Source organism: Peromyscus leucopus, chromosome 4 (genome assembly GCF_004664715.2).
Source record: "Peromyscus leucopus breed LL Stock chromosome 4, UCI_PerLeu_2.1, whole genome shotgun sequence".
In the NCBI taxonomy this organism is placed as follows: domain Eukaryota; kingdom Metazoa; phylum Chordata; class Mammalia; order Rodentia; family Cricetidae; genus Peromyscus; species Peromyscus leucopus.
This window is the reverse complement of record NC_051066.1, coordinates 138,856,843-138,882,738: the sequence shown is the minus strand read 5'-3', so window position 1 is coordinate 138,882,738 and position 25,896 is coordinate 138,856,843. Positions and strand designations below refer to the sequence as shown.

The 25,896-nt window shown below is 44.3% G+C and overlaps 1 protein-coding gene across 11 annotated transcripts in view; it reads left to right on the top strand.

Annotated features, from left to right (window-relative positions):
- The window catches only part of Ptprt (protein tyrosine phosphatase receptor type T), a 1,105,165-nt gene that overhangs the window by 273,752 nt on the left and 805,517 nt on the right, over nucleotides 1–25,896 (top strand). For all 11 annotated transcript variants that reach the window (XM_028868606.2, XM_028868602.2, XM_028868605.2 and 8 more), the window contains exon 2: nucleotides 15,888–16,013. In XM_028868606.2, coding sequence (XP_028724439.1) covers nucleotides 15,888–16,013 — 126 coding nt within the window. The remainder of the gene's footprint in view (nucleotides 1–15,887; nucleotides 16,014–25,896) is intronic.

Genomic DNA, 25,896 nt, shown 5'->3' with positions numbered 1-25,896 from the left:
TGGCCAGCACGGCTCCTTCAGGCTCCTCTTCACCCATTGGACGTGCTCTGCTTCCTCAGCAGGGCATGTCACTATATGGGTTTGCAGTTCTAGAGTTGACTGCCATTATATCTGTAATGGCCAGGGCCCTGGACAACCAGGGAGGGTTCTCTGCTCAGCCTTCTTCAGACTTCCAGAGCTTTCCATCTCCAGGAAGTGTTCAAAGACTTGGTGGCTTACAGAAGATGCATCTCTTGTACTGGCCTTAAGAGCTGAGTCAGCCTTTCAGCATGAGTCGTACGGGGCTCACGGCGGCTTGTTAGTTGGGGTATTGCTGTTGCTACTCATCTTCAAAGCCATGTTACGATTTCCCCCCTTTTCATTCTGCTCTCAGCGCCTGCCCTTCCAGTGTGAGGGCTCTACTAGATGCTTACTACAGTGAAGTAGGGGAGCTGCTGATGTAAAAAGAAAGGGTGCTGAGTGAGACCCACCCTCCCACCCCAGCTCTTCTATCCCGGCCCTGACATCCCAACTGGCAGATACTCCTGGATCTTCCAGAGTTCGTTAGTTATTTTCATACTGAGCAATTCTTTTAAGAATGGATCCTGTGGTGTGTAAGTGATAGGCTTTTTGGATGGGCTCAGATTGTGGTATTTTCTCCAAGGCAACGAGGGACAATGTCTATGGTCTGTCTGCTGCTTTCGATTTCCTTGTTCATTTCCGCCAATGTTGATGTGGGAGGGCTTGATATGTGGGCGTTTATGCTGCTGTTGGTTTTGTGCTTTGCGTTTTATTTACTTTCTCTGAGAGTCCTTGAGAACCTACAAATGTATCACCTAATCCTGTCTTCTTTTCATTTTACCTCAGTTTCTCTATCTGTGGCTTTGTCCTCATGTTTTAGAGAGAATGTGTGTGTGTGTGTGTGTGTGTGTGTGTCTGTGAATTTGTGTGTATATTCATGTAGAGGCCAGAGGCAAACTTCTGGCATTATTCCTCAGTTATGTGTTAACCTTATTTTTTAAGACAAGGTCTCTGGGTCTCTCTCTGGCCTGGAACTCACCAATTTAGCCTGGCAGGCTGGCCAGCAACTCCCAGGGATCTGCCTATTTACATTTCTCCAACTCTAGGATTATAAGAACACACCACCACACATAGGTTTTTCACTTAGACTCTGGGGCTTGAACTCAGGTCCTTAGACTTGTACAGCAAGCACTTCACTGACTAAACCATCTCCCAGCCCCTTAATGAGGACGTGTAATGTTCACTAGTCCATGCTAGTGCTCTTTCCATTAAATGATAACAATGCTTTCTTTTTCTATTTCTCTTGAACTCATTTTCATAATTTATGATTCTTATTTTCCTCCCAAAGATTCTATTTCATGACTGTAGGTAGGGGCATCAGGGGAGAGAGAGAGAGAATCTAAACCAGGTCTCCTATTGAGACCAGTGACATGATTCGATTCCTAATCATTAGATGTGGTATGTTTTTGAACTTGGGTGTTGACATCGCCAATCTAGTTAATTCTAGCCAGAGGTTTAACAGTTTTCCTGTAGCTTCTAACAAGGGTCTAACAGAAAGTTTGCCGTTTACATCTCAAAATTCATTTCGGTTTCTGTAATTGTATCGTCTTTTCTCCCCATCTTCTTCCCTGTTTCATTACTATGCTAGTTTCTTTTCACTCCCTCTGAAAGTTTCCCCCCTTTCCAGGAGTTTCATGGTCATTGAGGTAAGGTTCTAGAAGAGACAGCCAGGAGCTTCCAGCCAGATCCATCTTCAACGGAGTGCACTTGGCCAAGGTCATGCAGCCAGCTGGTGGCAAAGCCAAGTCTTTAATGCAAGGTTCTTTTCTCCCAGGCAGATCCTCAATCTTCAGGACCACCTGCCTCCTTGTCCTGTCAGGTCATGAGTTATTATGTGATTTAGCAAGTGGCAGCTTTGGTAGAAGTTCATTTCTGTTTCTGAGAGTTTTTGCCCGAGGTGAAGTCATGTTGGTGGAGGCTAAACTTCTGCTTTGGGCCTTTGCAGATTAAAAAAAAAATGTGCACATAGCTGAAAACTGCTAAGTGCTTGTTCTAGAGATGAGAAATGTATTTGGGTGTCCTGGATGTGAACTTCAAGCATCTGAGAGGCCAAGATGATGCAGCTTGGAGGTACTGGGTCTGCTTCCTCCTGCTAGGCACCTTGGTGAGCAGTCTCCTTGCCTTTTGAAGTGCTCATCAAAGGGCACTTCTTTAATTTCTGGTACGGTGCCCCCTCTTCATTGGCATCTGCCTCTGCCTGGTGAGTTAACTCTGCAGGGAGCCAAAGTGTCATTATTTGAGAATGGACAGGCTGGGTGGCTGAACTGAGGACAAGCTAATATAGTTGTCACAATAGTTAACCTCACCGTCCCTGAGACCAAAATCTGTGGGTTGACTCAGTACTGGCATTCGAGTGATTTAAGCTTCAAATTATTTGAGGCCTCTTTATGCTTTGGCCTTAAAATCCTTTTATTCGACATTTAATGCCCATCTAAGGTCATGGTAGAGGAAGCCCATCTGGCCACCACAGCCTGACTTGCCAAAGCTGAACTGTTTGAGGGGTTTCCACAAGCAATTATATTTAGCATAATACTCAGACCTCAGTAAATATTTTATCTGCCTAGTTACCAGTTTGGTGATTTATGGAACTCTGGATGCTATTACCAGGCTTAATGAATGCGTGGGAACTTAGTCCTTACTTTAGATAATTAAATGTTAATATACTTATAAAATTAAAGTATGTGAACTTGTATCCATCAGCTGGACCTTGCTATGTCTTAGGCTTTTGTAAGCATGACATTGAGAAATAGACAGATGATGGCCTCTGGGGAAAGAAAACTGTCAGGATCAGCAGACAGAGGGATGTGGACTGGATTCTGAAGTTGCTATGGTCTCAGTTAACTCATCTTCACAGTGATTAATTCCTGCCTTGTGGGATGTCTGCTATGATCCAGGAAGACCATGAGAACACCTGGCACCAGCTGGTGGTGGCACACACATTTAATCCCAGCACTCAGGAGACAGAGGCAAGTGCATCTCTGTGAGTTCAAGGTCAGCCTGGTCTGCAAAGCCAGTTCCAGGACAGCCAGGGCAGTTACACAAGAAACCCTGTAAAAAAATCAAAACAAAACAAAACAACAATAACAACAACAACAACAAAGAGAAATACCTGGCTTGATGCCAGGGCCATAAAATACAATATTTAGTAAGGATCACTTTCTGTAGACATCTTATGGATTTGTATTAAATGTTGAAAGCGTTCGGTTATTAGAAGAGCCTTAGTGCGTACCTCACTAGCTGTTTATCTCTGTGATTCACTATTGGTCTTCCCAGCTAAAATGTGAGCTGTATAAGAAAGAGAGGGCCATTTCTGTTTGTCTCTGCTTTATCTCAGATACCTAAAAAATGCCTTGCTTCCAGGAGACAGTTCATTGATGAATGAAATCCAAATGTGGGTTGTAAATCCAGAGAGGGTCATATGGAGGAGTGGGGATTTCCAAGCTGCCCAGTTTCACTGGTGTTTCCACACAAAAGACTTTTGATAGAGTTGACAGAGCTTGTGTTTGAGTTTGAACCAAAATTTGTCCTAATCACGACTCTTGTCTTTTGTAAGGTAGATGGACACAGGGAAGTCATTTAACCACTTTCAGACCCAGGCTCTCATTTTGCAAAGCTGCGCTTTACATCTCAAAGAGCAAATCAGGGCGGGCTCTCAGGAGATTAAGGCAGTCCTCATCAGGAATGTGTGGGGTGGGCACAGAAGGCTGATTTTCCCAGGGTGGAATTTGAGGTCACTTTAAATGATGTGAGAGTAATTCCTACTGGGGACTCTCAGTTCAGAAGCCAAGTTTGCCGGACTCTCTCCTCCTCCTGCTCCTCACTGGGTTCCCAACAGCTCTTGTTCCCCAGATTCTCTCCCAGGTGTGTGCGCTAGTTACTCTCTTCAGCGCTGTGACTAAATGCCGAACAAGAAGCAGCCTTGGGGTGGCAGTGCTTATTTTGGTTTGCAGTTTGGGGGGACACAGTCTATCATGACAGGAAGGCAGTAGAGAGTGTGCAGGAAATGGGGCCAGGCTGTAAGAGCTCAAGGTTAGCACCAAGTTGCATATCGTTATCTTTTACTGAGTTTTGCCTCCCTGAAGTTTTGCCATTCATTCATTCATTCATTCATGAGTAAAAATGAACATGGGCTTCCTACCTTAGACAGGTGGACCTCCCACAGGAAGTTAGCAGATGAGTTGATAAGCAACTGGAGAGTGTAGCTAGAGTATAGAGGCAGCAGACCCATCAAGCATAAACAAAGTGGCATGGTAGAGAATAATTAGAGAGGGGAGGGGGCTATTTTTTGTCTGAGTATTTGAGAAGTCTTCTCCAGGAATTTGAATTTGAGTGGGGAATCATTTGGAGTGAGCCTCATGAAGCTCCATGTATGATCAGAATGGGAAGAGCTGGAAGTGCAAAGACCTAGAGCATGCTGGGACCTTGGCTTCAGCTTCTGAGGACTTCTGATGCTGAGGACTCCTGCCAGAAACTTTGTTCTCCTTACCCCGAAGTATGGAAAGTTTTCTCCTTGAGATGGGGCATGACCTATGGTCCTCTCTGTCTTTTGCTGCTCCCTCTAAATAAAAGTGAAAGAGACATCTCTGTTGTGTGGGAAAAGATCAAAGATGCTCTTCTGGCAGCTGGGTGGGAGGAGGTCTGGCCAGGGGCCAGGGCTTCTGGTTCTGTCCCAGCTCTGGACCTTCTCTTTGTAGCCTTTGCCCTTTTGTCTGTTTACCCACCTGTAAAATTAGTTGCTGGATCAGCTGATCCTTTGGTCTTTATGTTTGAGAGGGCAGTGGAGTCCTTGTGTCTGCTCCCATGCTGTTTGGGGGCAGAAAGAATTGCTGGTTAGTCAGGGCTTCTTTGCTGGCTGACTGGATTCTCTCCCTGGCCCTCAGCTTGAGCCTCCATTGTCTATTGTGACTGAAGGTGACTCTTCTTTCCCTAAGTTTCACCCTCACATTGGTAGGTTGAGGCAGAGAAAGCTTTCCATATTCTTTATCATAGTCTCTCCCGATCATACAGCATTACAGTGCCTAGGTACAAATTGGGACCCAGGGCCCTTGGGCATGAGAGAAGGTAGAGATCTGCTGCCACATGACACTGTGGGTTAGACAAAGGTCAGGCAGTCTGTAGAAAGCAGCTGATCTGAGGTTCTATTTTCCACTGCATCTGGGTATTATAAAGGAAGATACAGTCATGTTCTGGTAGGATTCAGAAGTCAAGGGTTCTAGGAGAGGGCTTGCTTATTGCCTCTGTTACAAGTGAAGAAACCTAGGCCATGGAGACTCTGCCTTGCTTGAGGGTGCTGAGGGTGTTGGGGTTCCTGTGTAGTTACTTGTCACTGTGGACACTGCCCATCCATCCTGGACACACAAGACAAACTTAGATATGCTTTGCTTTGAAAGATTTTATAAGCTAAGTACATGTAAAACATTTAATATTTCCATTTTAAATTCATACACAGAGATTTAATATTAATGTATCAAGTACTCACCTAGTATGTACTGTGTGCCAGGTGCTATTCCAAGTCTTTACAGATATTAAGTTCATTAAATCCTCTTAACACAGCTAGGAGGTGGAAGCAATTAGTATCTTAGGCTTACAGATGACAAAAGGGAGGCCCATGGAGTTGACATTGGCCAAGGTCATATAGTTAGTCAAACAGAAGAGTTTAACGGCCAGCGCCAGGGTCTACAGCTTAACCATCCCCTGTGCTGTGTCTCCCTAGACCAAGAGGAGCTTCTTCCAATGAAGGTAAGTATGTTTTTGAGTCACTAATCTCAGTGCTAATCTTCATGGGATGAAACCAGAGCCCAGCAAAGGTACAAGCAGATTGATTCTAATTTGAGGACATCACAGCCTCTGTTGCTCTATGGTTTTCCCATGGTGCTCTGCCTTGCCTTGATTTCCAAACACACTGCTGGTCTCAGAGACACTCAGCAGCAAGTTTCTTATTCTTCCTTGAAATCTCCTGACTGGCTCCCATCTTTGTTACTTTCGTTTCTAGTGGGCCATATTGCTACCCAGACCCTGACAAGGAAGAACCTGTTGATCGGGTCAGACAATATTTCCCTGTCCCTTGGGGAATGTCTACGCCATCAGAGAGGCATCATCTTATTTATAACAAATCCACCATCCGACGAGCTCTAAAACATCCTTTTTCTATTAGGACTATTGTTTCTATCTGTTGAGTCCATGAGTATTTGACATTGGATGACTTTATAAAACATTCTACTAATTGGATTTGTTAAAGCAAATAAATCAAACACTAATTGGAACGTGCCCTGCCATTATTTTTGCTTACTGAATTAGATATAATGGTGTGAAGGCCTTCTTATCATATTTGTGCACTTATTTAAACACCCCCCTGGCACACACTTTTGCAAATTCAATTAGATATTCAAAAAAGAAATTCAATTTATGCAAGGCTGGTTTACATTCATTCCGGGGGCAAGACTGCACTCCCCACGATACGCTGCTCACGATTAATAAGCCCTACTTAGATCCTGCCCAGCCTTCAGAGCATCTGTCGGCACAAGGGTAGAATCTCAATGACTCGGGGGCTGAAGCTCTTTAGATGTGTGTGTCTGTAAAACAGGGTTTGCTTCCTGTGCCTGCAAACGGTGGTTACTCAGGCCCCAACAGCTGGCTTAATGCACTGCTATTGCTCTCTTGATTTCTTAATTGTACAGCATGGTATTCTGTATTATAGTTTTGTGCTGGCCTCACAAAGTGTATAGCTGAACCTTCCTTGGATTTTGCCTTGGTTGGCAGACATGGTGTGATTAGAATTCAGCTGTGTCCTCCCTCTGATACTATGTATGTCTTCTGCTCTGGTCTCCATTTTCTCATCTGGGTAGTGGCAGCATCAGCTCTTCTAAGTCAGGGGCCTTAGCATCTTCACTCAGGTCCCTTTTTCTAGGGCCCGGTGTGTGATGTCAAAAGACAGTGGACATGTCTCTCTACTTCCCCAAGAAAGGAAGAATCATTCTACATCTAAGAAATGGGAATTGAGTGTCAAAAATCATATTGCATCAGACACTCAGGTGATAGCAGGTGGTACTGTATTGAAACTCAGTGATCATGTTAGCACTGGGAATGTCCATGCCACTGAATTAGGATTGTAGTCTTCATCTCACACCTGAGTCTTCCCTAGCTTTTGTAGTACAGGTTTTGGATTTTTAAATGATTAGGATGATAAAGGAATGTTATCTTGTGACAAGTGGATTATATGCAGTTTTAGGTCCAGTGAATACTGGGTGTGGTGGTTCTCACCAGCAATCCTGGAACTTGGGAAGCAGAGGTGGGAGGACTGTGCATTTGAGGTTAGCCTGAATTATCTAACAAGAACCCATCTTAAGTAGAACAATATCATTCTATGTATGTATGTATGTATGTATGTATGTATGTATGTATGTATGTATCTATCTATCTATCTATCTATCTATCTATCTATCTCTATCTATCTATTTATCTATCTGTAGAATACAGCTATGCTGAACATTAGTGACAGAGCTTGGGGCCACTGTGCTAAGCAGAAGCATGAGATAGTCCCAAAGATTCCTGACCTGCACAGGAATCTACATCGTGTAGAGTCCCCATTCCCTACACGGCAGTGTGCATACACCTTGGTTATATTAGTGACAAAGGTGCGAAACTGAAGCTAAGGTCCCAAGTCACTTGACCACAGTTAAGTCCAAGTGATGCTCTTTGATGAACCTGCTACATCAGATGAGCTATTCAGAAGAATGAAACCCTCCTTTAAGGAAGAGGTTGAAACAGAAGGCTCATGGCCAGGAACTGTGGGTAGAACCCATGGGCTGAGAGTGGCTGCTGGTATAGCTGTCAAGAAAGATAGGACCTCAGTCCTGCAACCTAAGGATCTGGATTCCACCAAAAGCCATGCGAGTTCTAAAGAAAATCCCAAGGCCCCAAAAGAATACAGTTCTGACGGCACCTCTTTTCCATCCTGGGAGAAGAGAAACCGTTTTGCCAATATCTGGGCTTGTGCCTTATAAATGCTGATATCAAATAGGAGTTTTTGGTTGATGCATTTGTGGTAGTTTATTACAAAACAATGGGAAATGAATTTACTGTTGTAGACTGTGTTTTGTCTTCCTTAGAGTCTTGTGTTGAAATCCATATGCTGAACTCCTACTTCCAACATGATTATGTTTGAATACAGAGCCTGGGAAAAGGTTAGATGAGGTCATGGGAATGGGTAGGGTCTGTGCTCCCTAGGCAGGGAAGAGATCCTAGAAGTCAAGCTGTCTTTGTGTAAGCATACCAAGGAAAGTCCATGTAAGGATCTTTGAGAAGGTGATCATCCATAGGCCAGGAAGGAAGTGATCCCCAAAACCCACCCAGTCAGACCCTTGTGTGGAACTTTAGTTTCCAGAGCTGGGAAGAAACAAATGTCTGTTTTGTATGACTTAGTTTATGGCATTTTGTTATGGCAGTGTGAGTGGACTAATACAACCCACAAAACTGACAATATTTACTCCTTGATCCTTCATGGAAAAAGTTTGACATCCCCTTCCAGTTAAAAAGTAATAAAAACTGGATAAATGGCTCATTAATTAAAAGCAATTTCTGCTTTTGCAAAGGACTTGCATGGTGGCTCACACCTACCTGCTCACACCTACCTATAAGTTCAGTTCCAGGAGATCCAATGCCTGCTTTTGGCCTCTGCAGGACCCAGGCACATATATGCAGTCACCCACATTTATATATAAAATAAAAACAAATCTTAAAAATAAGAACTAATTTGATCGTGTCTCTCTTTCTCGATCCCTGTACCCATGTAATCTTGCTATATCTGGAGTCTAAATAGCTCCTTCAGTGTTTAGTGTTAGCTATCTACACATCTGTGAGTGATACATGAAGTTCATACTATCTTCCAGCAAGGAACCTTCCTGCTTGATTCTGAGCTCCCAACTCCATCCCTGATCCTACCCTCTGCATCATGGTCTCCATGTCAAGCTGAAGGTACAGAGCCTGCTCTTGTGCCTTGATCTCTAGAATTGAGGACTAGTGCAGTGTAGGCTTGCAGCAGTGAGTTATTTGGGTGTAGAAGACTTGAAGGCTGGCTCAGGACTGAGGAAGAGTGGTGTAGCTACCTCAACCAGTTCTGTTTGAAAGGAATGTTAATTGCTGTGGTGTCCTAGTCTAATGAATAAGTGTGTGTGTAGACTGAGATAGTCTGGGTTCAAAGTCAAGCTTTGTCACTTGAGGTTTGTGTGATCCTGGGCAACATTTTTGGAGCATTCTATGAGTTAGTTTCTTCATGCATGTCATGGACATCAGTGAGCATGTCTAGCTCATGCAGTGCTTGTGATAATTAAATGGCTATTGTAGGTGACCAGCACCATGCTTGGCACAGAGTACTATCTATGTTATCATCCCTCAGATTGGCATCTGCTCCATAGCATTCTTCCTCTGTCCTTTCGCCCTTGTATCACCATTCCCTGATCCCAGAGCATTGCCCATCGTAGTTGAGCCCATAGCAGGCTAACCTCCCAGCACTGTTGCTACAATTCTAATTTCTCTGCTGCTGCTTCTAGTCCTATCTGTCTATCCGTCCTGTTCTCACCTTCTCTTTTCCAAGGCGGCCTGATGGTTTCTCTTTAGCTCACTATTTGACTTCCCTTCTCACTCAGTTTCAAGTCTCCACTTTTGCAGAATTGGGATAAATACTCTTAAAAGGCCCAGCCTGAACACTCAGCCCCCATTCCCTCTCCTAATGAAAGGTTCACTGAGTTCACTGTGACCCCTAAGACAAAGGCATAGATGGACTGCATTTCCCCATGAGGGCTCCAGCCTGGCACTTCACCGTGAATAAGGTCTACTTGAATGTATTCAACTACTCATTGCATAAAGTCAAGCCCATGCTGTGGCTCGACTTTGGTGGAGACTCCCGTGGCTTGCCTATGTTCTCTTAGATCTTTGGAACCTGGAACTGGAATGACACAATCTTGTGACCTCAATGTCTCACATCCTATGCCACCAGAGGTGTTATCTGAGCTCCATGGGTATGGTGCTCTATGGGTTCTAGTATGTTCTGTTCTAGCTACACAGGCCAGGGTAGGAAGTGTTTCTTTGCTCCCCTCATGCCAGATCGCCTCAGTTTTTGGTCATGTTTGTCAACACTGCGAGTTTCTCCACCAGTAGTACTGATCATGTAGAGCAAAGCCAAAGGCAAATCTCTACCTTTTTAAAAATAATTTTCTTTTTTTATGTTTGACCTAGTTTCCTATCTTCACTTTGCTTCATGACTGGATATTAAAGGCACCACTTTCTATTCTAGAAGAAGCAGGATGAGACCCGGAGTCTGAATATGGAGTATTCTAAAAGAGGCTGTGCTAGAGCATTGGGAAGCTTTGGTTCCACAATGCCAGTGCTAGTGCCCCGCTTCCTCTTCTTCATGTGTTTAAGCTATTTCTAGGGGGTCCATGATGCTGCTTCTGAAAGATGCAATAGGTGCAGCAGCAGGTGAAGATAGTGTGGGTAATGGCTGATCATTAAATGGCTGTTAATAAAAGGGGTGTCACTGTTGTTATTGCTAACTGTGATGCCATGCTTTTTCTCCAGCTGGGTAAGTCCCTTGGGAGTTTTGCGATGAGGTTCTGTGCAGAAAGGGAGCCAACAAAGCCCTTTTCCTAGAACAAGAACTGACAGGTGACAATCCCTGGGTAAAATGTGCCCATCTCCATTATTATATATAAAGTTTTAAGAGAACACAGCCACATCTGCTTGTTTCCATATTGGCTATGTTTGCTTTTGTGTTACAAAGGCAAGGCTTAGCAGTTGTGACAAAGACCATGTAGCCACAAAGCTAAAGAGATTTACTGTTTGGTCCTTTGTAGAAAAGTTTGCCCAGCCCTATCTTTGAGAAAGGGCTTGTGGTTTTCTGCTTCCATATGCAAACAGATTTACATACACATCGACACAGCTCACATACGGTGCCTGGCACAGAGCAGAAGGTAACCAATCTTTCGTCCCTCTTCTGAACTTAATTCTGCTCTGGGATACATAGGATGCTATCTGAGAAATGCAGAGGCAGGCACATTTATATTTTTATTGAATTCTGTTCCTCTCTCATTTTCAAAAGAAGAGCTCATGTTTAAAAAAAAATTCTGATTGGCACTATAAACCTTATTTATGCTTTAATGTCTCCTAAAGTATGTATCCCGCATGATTTTTACTCCCTTACAGATGCTGATATGCTATACATTACCAAATCCAAATGGATTTTCAAAATCCAATTTCCTTGCTACAGTCTTCCATTTCTCTGTTGACTTTATGTTTGACTTGCCTCAGAGCATCTGGGGTTTTTGCCACATTTTGACCTCAACCTGCCCAATGAAATAGCTCATCTGTTCAAGAGGAGAGTCTTTGGGTAGTGGCTGCCATTCCCTGTCTTGTGATTCTCTGAGTCTCCATCAGGCTTGATGGTGGTGGCCTGAGCTAGATCTTGGGGTGGAAGTAGAGGCAAAGGTGTTACTTCCTCCCCAAATGACTGTACTAGATTTGACAGCATTTACCTGACACTGCATGCTCCTTAGGTCTGAATGAGGTCAGTGTCCAAATGAGTTTCTTTGGGGATTCTTTCCAACTATATATCTTCCTTAAATGGCCTGCCACAAATGCCTACAGAGATGGCTAGGCCTTTTGTGTTATGGTCTCTAGGGAAGACAGATAGATGTAACTTTTGGATGATCAACATCACCTACAAGACGTCTTAAGGACATGAGGGTTAGATGAATGATTCCTGCACTGGTTTCAGGGAAGCTTGGATTTCTTCTCTTCTCCTTTCGTGGCGACTCCTAGTGTGTCCGTGGCAACATGGCTTATTGCCATTTCTGCATCTCTATGGCCCCTGGGGGTTCCTGGTTACTTCCGATCCTCTAGAATACTTAGATGTTGCCGGGCGGTGGTGGCGCACGCCTTTAATCCCAGCACTCGGGAGGCAGAGACAGGCAGATCTCTGTGAGTTCGAGGCCAGCCTGGGCTACCAAGTGAGTTTCAGGAAAAAGCGCAAAGCTACACAAGAGAAACCCTGTCTCGAAAAAAAAAAAACAAACCAAAACAAAACAAAACAAACAAACAAACAAACAAAAGGAATACTTAGATGTTATGACGAGAAGGTTCCTTGTGGCTATCTTGTTCCTGTATACCAGAAACTAAATGGGAATGGTTAGGAAGTTGTCTCTAGCAGTTATGTCACCTGCTGTCTGAGTGCCCAGTCTCAAGCTCATGACCACTCTGATTCTTTATCTGTTGTCTGAGAGGAAGAAAATATGGTAATGATTGCTTAGGAAATCATCCTTAAGTATATATTTCTCTTTAGTCGTTTGAAACACTGCATCAAGCCACATGAGCAGGGAGGTGGTATCTTTGTCTCTTGGCACTGGGCACAGTGGTTTGTTTCTCCTGATGCATGTGTTTGGGTGATGCTATCAATTTATATTGAAAAGGATTATGAGAAGCATTCTCATGAGACTCACCATGCACTTCTTGTGTGGATGTAGTTTCAGATATGGGTGGCGTTTCATTACGGGATATGAGGTTCGTCACGGGTATTCCTACAGAGGCTCTTGTCTGATCTGTGTTCACAGACTGGTTGTCATTTTCCTCAGACAGTTTGACGTTTATTATGAGAACACAGTGTCTGGTACCTGGGAAACTTTCCCCATTGACAGAGAAGTCAGGAGCTCAGAGTCGGGCGCATAGCTACATTTAGGCAGATGGGCATGTGCGAAATTAAAGCACGGTTCTCTAACTCCCTCCTTCTACCTACCCTGCTTTGCTATTCCTTTTCTGGTCCTCACTGTCACCATGCTGCACATCCTGCTTCTGAATACACTGGGCTGATGCAGCGGGATGGTGACCAGTTAGACAGCATCTCCTCAACATGCTCTGCACTCTAGGTTTCACACAGAGTGCAAATGGGGACTTACATTCCGCTGGTCATATTCTCTTCTTTGCTGAGAAGCTGGGCACCCTGGAAAAGTCCTTACCATGTGCCTGGCTGAGATGCAGGGGTGTGTGTGTGTGTGATAATGCGACAAAGGAGCCTATATCTAGAACTGTTTTGTGATGAGATATTAAAGATATGTATAAGCCACAACAAATTCTGGCAGAAAGCTGAGTCTAGCTATCTTAAGAAAACAGTAGCTCCAGCTAGAATCTGGTGCTGCCTTTGATTGCTCTAAGTAAGCTCTTCTTGAATGAGCCTTCTGCTGTCACTCCTTCTTCTTTGGTTACTACCTCTTGCAGCCTCAGCCTCGAAGGCCCTTGCAGCATCAGAGAAACTGACAAAGACTGCATGGCAGAGATACTTTCTGTATGTAGCGCCCATCTCTGAGAGGTTGGCATGGTGGAGGGTCATTGTAGTGCAGATCTGCTTCCAATTCATGGTTAGAAATCTTGTACAACTCCAACTTAGAAATCTTGTACAACTCCAACTTATTGATTCTCTTACCCACTCCCAACTGTGGCCTCTGTAGTGCATGTTTATGTTTGTAATTATCCTTTAATGTACTTGTTTGTCATTGGTCTGCCTTACTAAGCTTCATACATCTCTCTGGAAAACACTGTGTGGCTAGTGCCAGCATGGTATCTGTTCTGTCACATGAGATATGCCTGAATTAGAGAGTCCCTACACAAAAGCAAATCATTTTCTCTCCAACAGTACATCAGTCATTTCCCATGCTCTTTTTACTAAAGAAATTTCCCACTAATCTTACTGCAGACTTTAGTTTTGGTTGTGTTTCTTGGCCTTCTTAGATGTTTGCTTGTGTAACTCTTTTTTTTATTTGTTGCAAAGCACTCCTCAACCCCTGCATCTCCCGAATGGGTTCAGCCCTCCATTGCTTAGTCCAGCATTTATTGGGGTACTGTCAAAACTTGCTCAAGTGACTATCACAAAATACATTAAGCTGAATGGTTTATAAAAAATAGGGAGAAAATTTGTTCACAATTCTGGAGGTTTTGAAGTCTACAGTCAAGACAGCAGTTGACCCAGGGTCTGGTGACAGCTTCTTTTCCACATTGTGTCCTCTTCATTTTATTTACATTTCAGTAGTTTTGTTTAGTTATCACACAAAATCATAAATTTGATTATGACATTTTCACATGCACTTTGTGCTCATTGATCTCTTCCCCTCCCCCTTTTCCACCCCCCTGTTCCTCTCTCTCCTGTCATCCTTTCTCACAATAGGCTGTCTTTTGCTTTCATGTCACATGTATTCTGTTATCCTCTTGACCTTCCCTCTTTGACAGTTCCTCACTTGGCAGAAGAGGCGAGCATGCTCCCTCATGCCTCCTTTATCCAGACACAAAGCCCCTATATGAGAGCCAAACCCCCATAACCTAAGCGTCTCCTCAAAATTCCTCCTCATAATAGCACTTCCTTGGGGGTGAGTTCCAACATAGGAATTGGGAGAGGACACAGGCACTGCAGTGGATATGACTCAACTTGTGATGGGGACATGTGGGTGTTTAGAGAAGGGCAGTCCTGAACACCAGTGAGACCACACAGAGAAGAGACGGACTAGAATGTGAGTGGGTATGTGTGGATGACCAGCCAGGACGCCACTGCCGGCTCAGGCTAGCAGGCACCAGCTCCTTTTGTGGACCAGGCTGTGCTCCCTTTGGGATATCCTTCCTTCAACCTTCCACCTGGGAAAATCCTCCTCTCCTCCAGTGCCCTGTGAACTCTCTCATTCAAAATAGTGGGCGCCTGTTTCTGGTCACAGCAGCTCTCCTAGTTGGAACCTCCATTCTAATCTTTTATCTCTTTCAATGTCACCTTGAATGGACTTACAGCCCAAATATATGCTAAGTTTATCCTTGCCAATATGAAATGGACACAGCATAATGTCAGGTGATGGATGGTTTGAACTTTAGGGGAGACTCTCGAAGCACTCACTGTTGACTTTCTCATCTTCCAAGTGCATGGTTGTCTAATTCCTCAGCGGCTTCTTTAAACATCATGAAGCATGGGTTTTCAGCCTACTTTTACAGGGCAGAAGGTGTGTGTGGGGGTTCACTTTTCATAGTCAATCCATTGAAGGACGTATTATAAGGTGGATATTCCCTTCCACAGGTGGGGAAACTGAGACCTCCGCCCCCAGGGATGAACCAAGTGACCAAAAAAAAAAAAAAATCACAGTTTTGCAAAGCTGAGGTGTTGTGTAGTTCCTGTTTATTCTGCAGCATCCCAGCACCCCTTGCCTGTAGCAGGAAGCCATTACAGAGACATGCCCTGGCATTCACTTTTCCTACTCAGAATGAAACATTGCCGTTTACTTTCTCAGGAAGTCAGATTGAAATCAATGTAACTAGCTTTATTAACTTTCTTAAATGCCATGGTGGGGGCAGGGCTCTCAGATACTAGAACCTATCCTGGGAGTATCAAAGCAAATATAAAAATATATTTTGCCTGCTTTTGTTTTTTTTCCTTCCTTCTTCTTCTTTTTCTTCTTCCTTCTTCTTCTTCTTCTTCTTCTTCTTCTTCTTCTTCTTCTTCTTCTTCTTCTTCTTCTTCTTCTTCTTCTTCTTCTCCTCCTCCTCCTCCTCCTCCTCCTCCTCCTCCTCCTCCTCCTCCTCCTCCTCCTTCTCCTCCTCCTGCCCTCCTCTTCCTCCTCCTCCTCCCCTCCTCCTCTTCCTCCTCCTCCTCTTCTCCTCCTTCTCTTCTTTCCTATCTCCTCCTCCTTCTTTTTGGTTTGGTTATTTTTTTTCCTCCAACACCTCTCTATAAATGAAGAGCTGATGGGGAGGGAGTAATTAACTAAGGTTCATGCATGGACTATACTTACCCATCTCTCTTTTGTCTACAGGTGGCTGTTCTTTTGATGAGCACTACAGCAACTGTGGATATAGTGTGGCTCTGGGGACCAATGGGTTTACCTGGGAGCAGATTAACACATGGGAGAAGCCAATGCTGGACCCAGCTGTGCCCACAGGTATGTGACCCATCATGTTTGGGGCTGAGATGGAGGTGGCTGGCTTTTGCAGTGGCTCACAGTAGGGGAGGACCTTTTATGGATTGAAGTGAGAGAACAGAAGGTTAATATATAGGTAATGAGTTATCCATCTTTAGGTGTGTTCAGACAAGGCTAACTGAGTTCTTTAGAATGGAGTGATCGTCACACATCATCAGGATCCAGAGACCTTTGGGATTAATTTTACTTGGAGATTTTTAAGCTCTATCTATGCACAGGGTATCACTGAGTTTTGTTGTGGGGTCTGATGGTAATGACATTTTAGAAAGATGAATTTGCTCCTTTCCTCTATGCCACATAAGCATGGGTTGTACACACACATCTTGGGATTTCTACTGTTAAATTATTACTACTTTGGTGAGTGCCCTAATATCCAGAATCCCAAGCTTATTTACCCAATATAAATTCTTGATGAATGCCTACATTAGGCAGGTCTGTGAGAGATGAACCTGCTGGGTTTTAGGGTATGTATTTGGAGGAGGTATATGCATACTCAATGAGAATACTCAGAGTTAGTGAATTGGGCAGGGCATACCAACAAGTTTGCCTAGTGATATAACCAAGATTTCCTATATTCCTGTGAAAGTTAAGATCATCCTTTTGAACAGTGGGAAAGCCAATTGGCTACAGGACATGAGAAGACATTGGGGAGACTTCTGGTCAGTGACTCCATGCAGTGCATATACTGTCTTATATTCTACCAGCCCCTCAGCCCTCCCTGAGGCTCACCCCTGTTATTCTTTGCTAGTTCAGCCTGGCCTTAAGCACTAGGGTTCTTTGGGCTTGTTCTGTACTCTCCTCATGGATGGCTTCTCTAACACCATTGATTCAGGTTCTGTCTGAACACAGATAATGACAGCATCTGTGATTCCCACTGCCATGTTCTCTTAGCCAATTCTGGGAAGAGGGTTTCTTGATGTCAGTAAATAGAGGCAGAGAAGATAGGAGAATGTGGAGGAAGAAATGTCCTCTCTGACTTTGAGCTGGGCTCCAAAGCGGGAGATCCCTGGCTGGATTTATATGGTTCCTACTAAGGCATGCATCATATCTATTTCTCAGGAGGATCTTGAGTTCAAGGCTATCTCAAAAAGAAAGAAAGAAGGCTGAGTTACTAAATTGGGAATTTCAGGTTAGGTGAGATCTTATTTTGTCTGATCAAGAGTATCAATTGTCACATGTCCCAGTGACTAAGGCAGTGTGGGAAAACTATATCTGTTGCCCCATTGTTTTTTAGTAATGCTGACTTCATTCCTGCAGTTCCAATTATTCATCCCATAGAGCATAGGATCCCAAGAGCTCAAAACACTTGTGCTTGATTAATTAATTAATTCCAGGGCTGGCCTGGAACTCACTGTGTAGATCAGACTGCTGCTGGATTCATAGAGATCTGTCTGCCTCTGCCTCCTGAGTGATGGCTTCATAGTGTGTGTCATCATCCCTACATGTTCTATGCTCTCTTGGCCATCTTTGAGATTGATCAAATCTGGCTCTTACCTCACATATATGTGTGTGTGTATGTATGCATGTGTGTATAGGTGATGGGTGTGCATGCATCCATTCGTGTATGCATCAGTGTATAAATGTGTATATACATGAGTGTAAGTGCATATATGTGTACATTAGTATGTGTGTGTTTGTATTCAGGCACATACATGTGTTTTCTGTATCATTAGCCCACTCAAAATCATGTAGCATCTTGTGGATCCAGCATTTTCAAAATTGGCCTGCCTGCGCTCCCTCCCTTCCCATCCCTTCCTCCCTCTGTATCTCCCTCCGTCTCTCCCTCCCTTCCTCCCTCCCTCCCTCCCTCCCTCCCTCTCTTCTTTCCTTTTTGAGATAGCCTTAAACTCAGGATCTCCCTCTTAAGTGACAGGCTTGCAAGTGTCTACCAATATGCCTAGCTAAAAGTGATCTCTTCATTCACCCTTTCCCCTTCTGTGTCTACTCACTGGAATGATTCAGAAGCCAGCAGCTATCCTTGTCTCCCCTGTTCCTGTATGGTAGCCTCTTCATCCTAACGTCTCCCCAGCTCTGGCTATTGTAGGTCTGCCTGGTTCCTTTGCCTAGACTCTCATTTTCTGCTGCCAACCACCTCTGCCTCTCTTCTGGGAACCTGGGGACCTTTGTTCTGGTTCTTTTGAGTTATTCTTTTGAGTTCACTCCTCACAGAAGCCAAAGAGATTCTACTGGAATATAGGGCTGTCTGTTCCCCTTTGCCCCTTCCTCCCTCTCCAGCTTCTGTCTTGAGGACTTTGAGGTCTCCTGCTGCCCTGAGAAGACAGAGACCCACTGTCCCCTCCAGACCCTGACAGCTTATCTCCACCCTCGCCACTTCTGCTTCCCCTATGCTTGCTTCATATTGGCTCCTATCCATTGCCAGAAAATTCTGACTCCCCTGCCTGAGGAATGCACACACAGCAGCCCCAGGGAGTGCTTCCTTCTCCTGTGCCCTGCTGTCAATACTCTCCCCATTCAGTCTGGGGTGGCTCTTGGTAAAGACCCCTATAAATGTAGCACATTTCTCCCCCACACACATTGTGACTAAGGTTCCTTGTGCTCAGATGAGAGATCCATGTGACTGGGGACCACAGCAGCCTTGTTCACAGCTTCATCTTCAGCACCTGTGGGATGTGGTGTGACATACAGAGCATCCGTGGCAGTGTGTGGGAAGGGTTCACGGATGGGGTCACTTACTGGAGAGCTTAGTAATAAAGGCATGAACGACAATTTAAAGGCCCATGGCACTCTGCTTCCTGATCACATGTTTATCCTGATCACATCCCCTTCCCATTTTACAGATTAAAAAAAACAAGGTTCTGGGCAGCGACCTGGTAAGATTGCTGCCTCCTCCTCCCCTCCCACTCCCCCTCCCTAAGGCATGATCATTACTTCTAATCTTAATTTTCTCAGCCCCTTATTATAGCAGAGTGTCATTTCGTAAATATTGGATCATGCTAATACAATCTTCTGAGCATTCCTAATAGAGGCATTTGATAGTGATCGCTGGAATGAGTCTGTCAGGAGGCGCCTGTGGATCTCTCAGCAGCTCCATGTGCTGCTCAGGCTGAGAGGCATGGAAGTGAATTTGGATTAGGAGAGAAACTGTGCCCACAGACAGCAGCTGAAATCTTACTCATGTTCTGTAGTCCAGTAGCTTCCATCTCTTCTGAAATCTAGCTTGAGTCTGTTTATTCAGATGTTCCTCGCTGTTTATTGATCCCCTTTATGTGACAAGCTCTGTGTCATACTTGGCCTGGGTGAATCGGATCTTGTCATTTTGGAGCTTAATCTCTTTAGTGGCTTGGCCTTTAAGAAGACCATGATTCACACACTGTGAGACCTATCCAGTCCTGGGCCATTTCTGGCCTGGGCATTTTCAAATGCCATTCCTTACCTCTCAGTGCTCCAGATACCCTGACTGGTCTGATGATCGGACATGTCACTTTCTTTCCTGGCAAGGGACCTTTGAACACGCTCCTTCTGATCACTGGAATGGCTTTCTCTACCCTTTATCATTTTCTTCAAGTTTCAGCTCATTCAACTTCCCATAGAAACCTTTCCTCATGGCACAGCTGAAGGAGGTGTTCTCAGGTATCTAATTGTAGCCTCCAATTCTTTGCTTTCAAAGCCCTTGTTATAGACCCAATGTTAGCATTGCAACACCTGCAAGAAAACACCTAAGAGAAACAACTTAAAAGAAGAAACACTTGTTAGGGTTCAGGCCAAGGTGAGGTGGATCCATGGCTTTGGACCTGAGATGGGTCCAGCAGAACACCACGGCAGCACAGCGAGGGTGTGAGACAGAGGATCCCTTCCCACATGGAGTCCAGGAAACAAGGAGACAGAGAGAGGAAGTCATGTCTTCAGTGACGTTTGTCCCCTAGTCTGGCTCAGTTTCTTCAGTCCCCCCTATTTTCTAGTAGTCCATTCAATTGTTAATCTATCAATAAATGAATCCATTGGTTAGAGCCCTCATGATTCAGTTACTTCTCCAAATTCTCACTTCTGAATGTTGCAGTGGGGACCAAGCCTTCACAGATGGGCCTTCTAGAGATATTTCAGATCCAAACCACAGCACACATGACAGATTAATTTATTCTAGTCTTGTGCCAGAGCTGAGCAATGCTGGCACCTGGATGCTCCTGACTCAGTTTTCTTACTTCTCACCGGAAAATCCTTGTGAGAGCTCCCTGGAGATGGCTAGGTGAGTGTGAATTGTCAGCCTAGGCAGTGTTAGCTGTTTCTAGACTATTTTCTGGTCCTTGAACCTTCTGGAAATATCAAAGTAGAAACACCTGAGATCTTGTGTCTCCCTCAAGCCCACTGATACCCAATGATCCTTCACAAGGGAGAGATATCTAGCAGCTGATCTGGCATGAGTCAGAAAAGGACAGAGAAGCTTCTCACTTCCCAGGATGCATTGCTACCTGAGAAAGGCTGTAGTTCAGCTCCCTGAATCCAGTACTGTCCTCTATCACACTCTTCCTCGTCTTCTCCATGGAGAAGTCCTTGGGCCAGCATTCCAGGCTTCAGACACATTTTCCATGCCTCATGGCTATGGTTCCATCACAGAGGAATAGAATTAGGGGTGCAACACCCACAAACCCTCTCTAGGTCTCTGTCTTATATAACTGGTAGCTGCCACAGATACTTACTTACCCTTGGCGTGGGCTAAAGGTTTCCATACAGTGATCCTGAGGTTCATCCAGAGGGTGTCCTTCAGGGAGAGACATAATGCAAGTGCTGTAGGTGCTGTGTGTGTGTGTGTACATGCACACATGCATGCATGCACATGTTAGTGTGCTACTACATTGGTATGGTATGTAAACATATGCCTGGGTGTGCATCTGAAGGTTAGCCTTGGGTATCTTCCTCAGTTGCTCTCTACCTTGCTTTGTTTTTAGAGAAGATCTCTTTCCTTTACCTGGCCAGCAAGCCTCAGGCATCTCCCTTTGTCCACCCCCAAGTGCCAGGATTCTACATGCATGCTAATACACTGAGCTTCTTTATGTGGCTACTAGAGCTCCATCTCAAGACCTCATGTTTACATGGCAAGCTGTATCTCCATGCCCATAAGTGTCATTTTATAAGGTTAGAGTCTGAGGAGGTAAGGTCTGGGTGGTTCCTTGTTATAAATATAGGACATTATTTAGGTGTCAAGAATGAAGTGGGGCTGACTCTCAGGTCACACTTCCATGTTTACAAGAAATTCTATATTTCTCATCTTTATATCATCTTAACTTTGATTCTGATCCTACAGTGAGTCAAGATCTTAAATTTTAGGCATTTATTCTGTGACTATCTGGTCATTATGATTTCCTCAGGAAGCCTTTTGCTACATCCCCTTAATCCTTTTGTGGTGGTTTGAATATGTATGGCTTCCTTAGATTCATGTGTTTGAATGATTGGTGATAGAAAGTGGCACTATTAGGAGGCATGGTCCTGTTGGAGTAGATGTGGGCTTGTTGTAGGAAGTGTGTTACTGTTGGGGCAAGCTTTGAGGTCTCATATGCTCAAAGAACACACAGTGTGGCACAGAGTCTCCTTCTGCCTGTGAATCAAGATGCAGAACTCTCAGCTCATTCTCCAGCACCACATCTACCTGCATGCCACCGTGTTTCCCTCCATAATGACAATGAACTAAGCCTCTGAAACTGTAAGCTAGCCTCGACTGATTAAATGCTTTCCCTTATAAGAGTTACTGTGGTCATGGTGTCTCTTCACAGCAGTAGAAACCCTAACTAAGACACCTTTCACAATACTGCTTCTTTCTGAGCCTGGGAGCCCTTTTCTGGGTCTAGCTGGCCCTGGTACCCACTCAACATCCTGTCTTTGGCCTGTCCCTTATTAAGTACTTCTGCAAAAGAGTGGCCCAGCAAGTTCTTCTCTGAACCCTTCCAGGATGGGAAACTTCCTTCCTCCCCTGCTTAATTCCCCCAAAATGCAACCTTCTTGTCCCAGCCTTTCTATAGCCCATGGCAAACTCTCCACAGTCTTGACTTTAAATAGCTTCTCTCTGGACCACGCACATCCAGGGAGAACAGAGAAATACCAAGCTTAGTAGTTGCCTGAATGGAATGTTAGAAAGGACAGGAGCTGGGGATAATCCGGGAGGAGCATGGGACACCCAACAACAGGCCTACTTCTACCCATCAGTCGCCTATGGGAGTAGATTCAGCTTCCACAGTGGCTCTTGGCTCTCTTTTATGCCTTTGACCTCCCAGGCTACATATCTCCACCTTTCTCTAACTGCTAATATTTATGGAGGACTGTCATCAGCTATGGACTGAGCTGTGCCTCCTCAGTGGGCATGTAGAAGTTCTAAATGCTAGTGAATACTTGTGAATTTGATCTTATTTGGAAATGATTTGGAGTTCTTATTTTTCATGATTTCATTAAGATGAGGCCATGCTGGTTATATTGGGTGTCAGTCTAATATTACTGGTAGGTGGTCTTAGGGTTTCTATTGCTGTGAGAAAACACCATGATCAAAAGTAACTTGCAGAGGAGAGGGTTTACTTTATCTTACAACTCTCAGGTTGCAGTTCCTCACTGAGGGAAGTCAGAGGAACTCAGGGCAAGAACCCAGAGGTAGGAACTGAAGCAGAAGCTGTAAGGAATCCTGCTTAGTGACTTGCTTCTCATAGCTTGTTCAGCTTGCTTTATTATACCATCCAGTGCCACCTGCCTTTCGGTGTTGACCCCTGTAATGGGTTGGGCCTTCCCACATCAATCAGTAGGAAAATTTTCCAGAACTTTGCCTACTGGCTTGTCTCATAAAGGCATTTTCTCAATTGTGTTTCCCTACTTTTAGATACGTTTCAGTTTGTGTCAAGCTGACAAAACCCAACCAGTGCATTGGGGCAGAGACACACAGATCCCAAGAGGTCACATGAAGATAAAGGCAGAAATTGGAGTGATGAATCTATTAACCAAGGAAGGCCAACGATGGCCAGCAGAAGGCAGGGGCTAGACAAGGTGGTGAAGGCTTCCTTCCTGAAGCCTTTATTTAGTAGGAACATGGTTCAGCCAACAATTTGATTTTGAACTTTTGGCCTTCAGACCTGGGAGAGAATAGGTTTCTCTTGTCTTAAGTTACCAGTTTGTGATAATTTGTTATAATACCTAAGAAAGTTAAAGCCTAGTCAATCCTACATCAGTGCCCTGCCCATCCCCTGCTCATGGCACCTTTTCCACACAGGAACTTACCAGAGGGCACTGGAAGGGCTAGAAGCTATTTGATATAATTTTCAACTCCCCAGGAGTTCAGAGATATTGTCACCTTTTCATTTTGGAGTGTACTGGGTCCCTGAGAATTAAGTAACTGGCCCAAGATCATGTGAGCTCCATGGTAGAGGAGGCAGGCTTGGAATCCTGAACAATGAAATATAAATTGTGTGCATGTTTCTGTCATCAACTGAGTATCTTTTTAAATGATTTCTATTTGCAGTGTGATTTATGATGGTAAGAACAATGCATATTCATGCAGGGGACTATGCACAGTAGACATAGCTACAGAGAACAAAGTGGAAGTCATGCATGCATACAAATACACATAAATATGTTTCTTCATATGCTTTTTGAAAAGCATTTTCCCATGTCATTAAATATTTCTCAAATCATGTTTTCTAAAAGCTTCAGGGTTTTCCATTCCAATGAATGTTCCGCAATTTATTTAACAACCCTGTCTCATTGCATATTTAAGTTCCTTGTATTTACTTCTAAACCACATTGCAGCCACTGTTTGTGTGCATACACCAGTGTGTTCATCTCCAGTAGGACTTACCAAGTTTGCTTTCAGTGGTATATATTTCTCTATTCCCTTAGGTACCCCCAAACCAGAATGGTTGTGCATTATTTTTGAGATTTGGGCGAAGAACACCATCCACATGTCAAACATGGTTGGGAAAATGCTTTGTGAATTCTAAAGCAGGAAAGGAGTTGGGATCTGATGGTAGTCTGCTCAGAGTAATAGAATAGCTCATAGCTTGATTGCTAGATGGATGGAGATGGCTTTCCAGTGGGTTTCAGATGGAATTATGTATGTCAAGATGGACATTACCTATGGAAAGCATCATGGGATTGCTAGTGCTGATTGGATGGATGGAAAACTTACTCATGGTTTGTGTACTAAACTAGCTTTTGTTATACTGCAGGCAAGGTCAACACTGTACTTGTACCTGTCACCACAGTGCTGGGACTTAATATGTAATTGTCAAATTAATTGTGTGTAATTGTGCATGTATGTGTGTGTGCATGCATGTGTGTGTATGTGTAGTTGTAGTTGTGTACACATATGAATGTGTGTGCATGCATGTGTATGTGCATGTGTGCATGTGCGTGCGTGCGTGCGTGCGTGCGTGCGTGTGTGTGTGTGTGTGTGTGTGTGTGTGTGTATGCATTTATGAGTTTGCCTGTGTGTGCATGGGTATGCATGTGTATGCATGTGTATATGTGGAGGCCAGGGAACATGGAGTACCTTTCTTGCTTGATTGCTGTTCTCTTCTTTATTTGCTGAGTCAGTCTCTTGCTGAATCCAGAGCTCACCAATTTGGCTAGTCTAGTCCTCCAGCATGCCTGGGAATTACCCCTTTCTTACCTCTCATGTGTGAGCATCAGGACCACAGGTTACTGCAATGCCTGTTGTTATATGGGTGTTGGGGATCCAGACTCCAGTCCTTGTGCTAGTGCAGCAAGTACTTCATCCACTGAGTCATCTCTCTTCAGCAGCTTTACTTTGTGTGTGTGTGTGTGTGTGTGTGTGTGTGTGTGTGTGTGTGTGTGTGTGTGTGTGTGTTTGTGGGGAGGATTGAGGAACAATTTCCAAAGTTGGTTCTCTTCTGCTACTGTGGGTTCTGGGAATTGAACTCAGATTTTCAGGCTTGCACAGCAAACTTTAACTCACTGAGCCCTACCATTGGCCTAAGCATTCTCATAGTATAACTCTGACATGCACTCTAAAGGCAAGCTTCTTCTACCTTTTCAGCTTCTTCCTTATTTTCCTCTGTGTCTGGTTTTGGAAGACCGTCTTGCTAGATAATTTTAGAAACCTCCCATTTAAATGAACCTTGGTGAATTATACAGCTAGACAATCAAGCACCAAATAGCAGTCTGAGGTTGCTGGTCAGGTAACCCAGATGTAGCCACCTGGACTCTCCTGCCATGGACTTTTCATCTAGGAGTTCTGGGACAGCGTCCAGAAATTATGAGTTGGAGTGTCATGGAATAGCGGTAGTACCTGACCACAGTGTTGGAACTAAAAGATGTTGGTGAACTTTTGCTTACAGGCCAGCCAGAAGTGTTTCACAGCCTGCTTTTTTAAAGGTTGGTCTGGTTCTCTTTATGAAGTTTAACAGCATTCTTACAGAACGTTCCTAGTTTTGACAAAGATAGTCACAGTTGACTTTTCTTGTTAGCCACAAACTTATATGTCACACCATTATGTCTTTGTCCTGCTTACTGAGCCATTTGCCTAGTGCATACATCATGCCTGTCTTGTCTTTCCCTATCAGAGCCCATCTCTTCTAGGAGGCCCACCTGGACTCTGCACAGCACTTTTCTCTCCACTGTGCCTCTGTTGTTGAGTCTATCACTGCATGTTGCCTCTGATTCTCCTCCGCTAGGGCTGAGAGCCTCTTCAAGACCTGGACTGAAGTTCATGTTTCCTGCATGGAGCACAGGGTGGTCCACATAGGGACTCCATGGGTGGTGGGTTATTAGTGGAGTCAAGGGGAAGTTTTGAGCTCTGATGTTTTCATAGTCTTAGCAGCCCTGTATCCTTCACAGCTTCTGTACTTTTTGCTAAATGAGGTTGTACTGAGGAGAGTGAACTGGTTCAAGGAAA